Genomic DNA, 6,915 nt, shown 5'->3' on the forward strand with positions numbered 1-6,915 from the left:
TGCAGTTTCTTCTGATCTTCTTTGTTCTTGGTCTAGTCTCCCTTCCGAGAGAACAGCCAGCGAGCACTGCGTGCGTGATCTGTTGTCCTTCTCGTCTTGTTCTCGACGAACTCTAAGGGAACGGTGATAGTCGAGAGGCATGCGTGTCTCCGTTCTTCCTCTTGGTCGCAGAGCAAAGTGCTCATAACATGTTAGAATGTGAATGGAAATAAACAAGATTTGGAAGAACTATTGCTTTCATTGATCTCGGAAATATATTTATACAAGTAGAGGAGTGTCACGAAGAGACACGACTGTTTCCAAAAGACATACCCTTTGAAACTAAAATTAACTGTCTAATCATTTCCACTAATCCTATGCTTGATGAATGAGATCACTCGTGAAGAGACGTCTGTTCGTCATTTCACAACATTTTCTTTTGCTGGTTTTTTTTTTTTGCTCCGTCTTGTACTTTTCTTGTTTTTCTTTGTAATAAATTAGCTCAGCAAAGCTTTTGTCGATTTTTCGAGAGAAAAAAAATACAAGAAACCAAAAGCCTCACTGGCTAATAAACAGAGCTGCTAGGCACTGAAGATGACGATTTGCTGGTAGGATCCTCTGAAACTGCAAGCCCTCCAACTGAATCCTGGACACCAGCGTGACAATCATGGACGCACAGCCATTGAAGTCGAAGACGCCCAGTTTACTCTAACTGCAGACAAAGCATAGAGACTGGAGAGGCACCTTTGCAACTGCAAGACAAACTCCCATACACCATCGCGACGTGTGTAGCCCTCTCTCATTGTTCTGAGCCTGAACCTACGCATGGAAGCGACTCATGGCCACCAAACTAGCACCCATACAGTTATACCAGTTAAAAGTAATTCGCATGATTCTTTTCAACAGCAACAGCATCCTCTGTGACATGAAGAAATTGATTATTCCCATTCCGATAGCTCTAGCCACAGTGTTGCAGGACATCTGATTTTGGCTGTGGCAAAACGTTCACGACAATGGCATACTGAGATGCCAGGATCACTCATCATCATCTCCGGTTTTCTGCTTCTTCCATTTGTAAGCAGCTTCTAGGATCTTCAGGTTTGGTGCTAGAGCAACTTCATCAGGGAAAATGTAATCTATGTACTCCTCATACCTGAAGGATTAAGCAAATTTCATGTCAGTACATATATTTCCATTGCTCCAGAAAACAAAAGGAAAAGATATTGCAATTCGAGAGTGAAGTGCTAAAAGGGAAACTGAGTAAAGAGCATACACTATATTGGAGCCATCTTCTGTAGGGATTGGTCTCTTCCGCTTTACTTTTCTTGGTGCCTTCTTTTGCACTAAGCTGACATCCCCAAGATCACCAAAGCTCACCTCCTTATTAAGCCATTCTTCAAGAAGCATAGCTCTTTCCTCCTTCAACTCTGGGGCACTGGTTCTGAAGTAGTCGAATGCCCTTTCAAAGATAGCTGATCATCAAAATACAAGGTGTTATTTTTAGTCTGCAACGAGTCAATAAATGCAAAAACATATATGGTTGGACAATTTAAGATTGATCTCTAACTCGTTAATTACCTCTACATTTTTGGACCCGCTCCATCTGCTGTTCCTGATAACCAACTTCATTCTTTTTCTCCTCACCTTCACTGTCTTCACTGCCCAAGCCAGCAGAGGCCTCAAACTCAGCATAACTGATCCATACCTTCAAATGTTTTGTCCTATCAAGCAGTCTCTCATATAGTTGCCTTGTCCTCTCAAATTCATTTTCATCAATTTCAAACTGCAAGTACTCCTGTGAGTTAAAGAGCAGAACATGAGTTGGTAAGCATCCAAATGAGTTAATCAACAGCGTAAGAAAGATTAACTAATTTTTCAGAATGTCTCAAATGCTAAAGCGATATGGACTAATGCTGCATCAAGTAGATCAATAGATTTGCAGAACTTTTAAACGACACCTGATAAAAATCATACAGAATCAAAATGCATTTTAGGATAGATATTTCAAGAACCTACTCAGCAAAGTTGGCAAAGTCAGCAATTCAAAAGGGCCTTAATTCCCTTGCTACGCTTGTCGCTTGGTCCCTGCGGAACCATCACAACAAGTGTGTGTTTGATTTATGGTGTGTCTCCACATTTGGAGAGGGCTTTTTTGCTCACTAGTGAGGAGTTTCTCTTGTGTGTTCTGACTCGAGTATTTCGTACCTCTCTGCCTTTGTTTCATAGTTTTTGCTAGGGCCTGTACAGCGCAGTGATATGGCAAGGCACTCGTGGACAGTTACAACAAAGTGATACCACATTGGAGACCAGGGAGAGTTGTTACAGGCGCTTACGGCCAGTGTCAAAGCCTGGCTAGGCGTTCTATGCCTCTGGAGCCTACTAGCCTACTAAGAGCTGCACACTTCATGTTCTGTTCCATTCATGGATGGAACAAGAGCATATACTAGTAAAAGTGAGTTGCAGCATTTCAGATGCACTGTGGGTTAATGGACTCTTAAACAAGCTCTTAAGCTTATCAGCTAATTTTAACAGTGTGTCCATTGTAGGTCGGAGCTCCTTCGTAGACTCTTGATGATGTATCATATATTCTCCCTTAAGAGTATACATAAGCGACTTTGCATTGTACGTGCCCTTAGGCTTGATCGAGGTCATGTCTTGCTCTAGAAAAGGAGCATATGTTAGTGTGAGTGGGTTTGTGTGTTGTTAGAGCTCTCCCCCCATTTTTTTTTCTTCTTAATATAATTGTACACAGCTCTCCCGCATGTTCGAGAAAAAAAATCAAACAACTATGTTCCACCCTCCTAGAAACTGAGGCAGACAAATCCAACAGAAAACAACAGCACAGGTGTTTTCACTTCAGTTACTTGCACTACAATCTGATTTGTTTTCACTTCAGTTACTTGCACTACAATCTGACTTAGAACTTTGCTAAGGTATTATAAACACCAAGTAGTAAGGCTACTGAAAAGTCCAAGAAAACTAAGCAAAATTGCACATTAACTTACACACTACAGCATCCTAGGCAAGCATGTGTAAGATTATAAAATGCAATTAAAACAAAACAATTCATAATTAAATAAACAAAGGAATTCCAAGACTGATATAGCAGAGAAAAGTACTTTCATAAATTAGCTCTTATAACACAGATTTCGATGTAGAAGCATTGATGAAATTATATTTTATAAATCACACCTCATGATGTCTTTATGTCTAGTAATGGATATAGTACAAAAGGAGAAGATATCCAAACCATAAATTTGACGGTACAAAAGTTGTGCCAAGGAAAAAAAATCTGGTTCAGGAACAGTAAAAATGAAATATAAAATACCATTTTAGCTTGAGACAAACTAATTTTAGGACATTAGAGCCAATGTACAGACCTCCAAAATCCAAGAAAGGCCAGAGTCTCTAATAAGCATATTGTGCAGTTAACCATCATGGCATTGATATAGGAATGAATATGATCAACTAATATCTTACAAAGTTTTTCATGTTTGAACAAATCATAGTCAGATTCAATGCTTTCCTGTTCAATTAGAATACTGTCAAGAGACGTGTTGAGTTCAGGCTACAAGTCCGAAACAATATTGGGCAACGATCAAACAGCCCAATGAAATTTGCGAAAATTCACCTCCATGGGTAAGGCATACAGAGAACAGGGGCTAAAATGGACACTAAAAACACAAGCGCACAACAAAGAAATGTTTCCACAGGCCTAAATGGTTCCACAAACTTTCAGCAGAGATAGAATAGGTAACAATGCAAATCAGAGATCTGTACAGCAACTTATTCTTATCCGAAGGATGGCGCCTCTTAAAGGCATCTAACGAGCAACGAATTGTTAACTAGGAATGAGCTCTGGTGATTTTAGTAACTAGGGCAACAAAATAACTATTTACAACATCATTTATAATATACTAGATCAGTTGGTTTAGGAATAAAAAAAATGCATCTACTATACATCGCTATACAAACCATATAATGTATTAATATGCATAAGCTAAGAATACAACCGCAACTCTGCAAGAGAGCATACCTTCCACAGAACCTCTGGTGTATCGAGGGCTGGCTGTGCAATAGCAAGTTCATATATTGATCGAGCACGATCAGTCTCACTAAGGTTCTTCTCCAATTCGGCATACTTCCTCCAGGCATAACAGTTTGCTGGGGACCATTCAATATATTTCTCATAAAGAGTCCTACAACGGTCAAAGTTGCCCAGATAAAGCTCGATTTCAATATATTTCTTGAATATCTTGCCTTTTGGGGCCATTCCAATTGCATTTCCAAGAATTTGTCTTGCAGCCTTTAGATTTCTCTGCCTTATCTCAAACTGGGCCGCCATGAGCCACATCTTTGCAAACGTGAACTTCTTGTGAGGAATCAACCTCAGGCATTCCTTGTAAACCTCCCTGGTCCGTTCTCTGTCTTGTGCGTCTAGCTCCTCATAAAGTGCATAGTTAATCCAGAGATATATGTACCTCTGCCAATATCGCTTCTCCTCAGCAGGGGGCACATTGGCGATGGCCCTCTCGTAAACCTCCCTGATCCTGTCCTTATTCCCAACACTCTCCTCCAGCCTGATATAATCAAACCATGAGTCATAGTTTAGTGGGTTCTTCCTAACCTCATCCTCGTACTGAAATCTCCTCTTGCCCACAATGGCATCCTCAATTCCCTCGCGGTCACCAAATTGCTTCTCAAATGCCAGAAACTTCCTATACAGTTCCTCAGCACGACCCTTGGGCACCCTGTCCAGAGCATACTTGTATATTGCACGTGCACGCTCGACCTCACGGCACCTCTCCTCAAACTCTGCAAACGCCACAAACAACACTTCTGCGTCTTCATCATCCGCAAGCAGGTCTGCTGCACACTCATACACCCGCCGTGCCCGCTCGACCTCGCCGCGCTTCATCTCAAACTTAGCATAGCGGATGAAGGTATCTGGCCGTGGATGCTCAGCCACAAACCGCTCATATATAGCCCTGGCACGCTCGACCTCCCCGTACCGCAGCTCAAACTTGATGTAAGAATTCCAGCCGGCCGTGTCGGGTCGCCAAGACATCCAGCGCTCGAACACCTGGCGTGCATTGGCAACCGCACCAAGCAGCTCCTCCATGTGGATGTACTTGTACCAGAGCTGATCCACCCGGGGGAGGAGCGACACCGCGCGATCCCAGACATTCCGGGCGTGGTTGACAAACCGGTTCCGCATCTCGAACTCGGCATACTTGAGCCAGAGCGTGTGGTCGCGGTGGGCGACGTCGAGCGCGCGCTCGTAGACGGAGCGGGCGCGCGCGAAGTCCCGCTGCTGCTCCTCCCACCGCGCGTACTTGACCCAGGCCGAGACGCTCCACCGCACGCGGCGGATGACGTCCTCGAACTCCTTGCGCTTGCGGAGGCGGTAGTCGGAGAGCTCGTGCGGGTCTGTGATCTTCTGCTTGGGCGGGCGGATCTCAGGCTCCTGCCGCTCCCTGGCCTCCCGGAGGATCTGCTCGGCCGTAATCTGGATGGGCGCGGGGGTCTTGTTCTTGACCCGCGTGGCGCGTGGCAGCTTGACCTCGGTGTCGCGCTTGGTGAGGAAGCCGAGGCTGGGGTCGGAGGCGGACGGCGCCTTCGCGGGATCCCCGCCACCGGCGCCGGCGCCGCCCCGTGTAGTGAGCGCCATGACAGTATTAGGGTTAAGGTTTGGGATTTTTGGGCGGAGGAGGACGAGGAGCCGGGGAAAGTAACGGGATTGGGGATTGGGATCGGGAGGGAGAACACTCAGAACAGGTGCTCAAGACGCGCTGGGTCGGGGCCTCGGTCTTCCGTTCCACGGCCACCGGGCAGAGCAGCGAGAGAGCCGAATTTTTTACATTTTAGTACTTTTTTTTTTAAGTTTCTCACAAATAGACCCCTAGCGGAAAGAATTTAGAAAATAGACCCTTAGCTCGGCGCCAAATGGACCCTTAGCTCGGCGCCAGCCAAATGGACCCTTAGCTCGGCGCCATTGATGCTGGCGCCGAGCTAACACGTCTCGGTGCTAGTATCTCTGGCGCCGAGCTCCTGAGCACGGTAGATGACATGGCAGTGAGCTCGGCGAGCTCCTGAGCACGGTAGATGACATGGCAGTGAGCTCGGCGAGCTCCTGGGCACGGTAGATGACATGGCATACCTATGGGCCCCGCGCCTCTCTTCCTCTCCCTATCTCGCCCTAGCAGAGCCGAGCTCCGCCGCCACTGTCGCATGTGCCCTTGCCTCCACCGGTCGCCCTCACCCGCGCCGCACCGCGCCCGACGGTGAGGTCTGAGAGTCGAGGATACATGTGGTTGTCCTCCAAAATTTCAAGTGCACTTGTGGTAAACCAAGGCAGTATCGATTTCTATGTTCTCATTTGGTGACAGTAGCTAGGCATCGCAACTATAATATCGAGAGGAGGATACCTCATGAGTTCAGTGTCGACACGCTTGTGCACACATGAAGCCCCCGCTTCGTGCCTTTCCGGGACCCTAGAGAGTGGCCTCCATATGATGGGCCAAAGTAAATTACGGATCCAGCTTACCATTGGAACAAGCGTGGATCAAGACAGAGGACGATGCACAGGATGGTTATAGATCAGATACCCAGAAGAACGAGACGTGGGAGAGGAACTCCATTTGTTACTGACCCCATACGAGTACGGCAAGTGCGGTAGACTTGGCCACAATTCACGAAGTTGCCATTGACAGATTAGTGAGGTGGGACTATTGGTTGATTTTATTATTTTATATTTGTCGTATTCATTTAATTAATTATGCATGTCTTAATTTATGCTTGTATTTGTGTCAATTACTTATACATTTATAAGTTCATGCTTCATTGTATATTGAAATTATAATTCATTCACTTTTTTTCTAGGATGGAGCAATTCCACCTGCTCGACCCGATGTACGAGGCGACGCACCGAGGATG

The 6,915-nt window shown here is 45.5% G+C and overlaps 1 protein-coding gene across 1 annotated transcript; it reads right to left on the minus strand.

The window, feature by feature from the left end:
* Window positions 1–266: 266 nt before the first annotated feature.
* Window positions 267–5,804, minus strand: LOC136538427 (uncharacterized). The gene is made up of 4 exons (XM_066530400.1): window positions 4,016–5,804; window positions 1,558–1,774; window positions 1,253–1,451; window positions 267–1,132 (listed from the first exon to the last, which is right to left on the minus strand). Exons 1-4 carry the CDS (start codon window positions 5,648–5,650, stop codon window positions 1,015–1,017), a joined length of 2,169 nt encoding a protein of 722 aa, XP_066386497.1. The 5' UTR covers window positions 5,651–5,804; the 3' UTR covers window positions 267–1,014.
* Between the last annotated feature and the right edge of the window lie 1,111 nt (window positions 5,805–6,915).

The sequence above is a fragment of the Miscanthus floridulus genome, chromosome 2 (assembly GCF_019320115.1).
Source record: "Miscanthus floridulus cultivar M001 chromosome 2, ASM1932011v1, whole genome shotgun sequence".
Lineage (NCBI taxonomy): Eukaryota > Viridiplantae > Streptophyta > Magnoliopsida > Poales > Poaceae > Miscanthus > Miscanthus floridulus.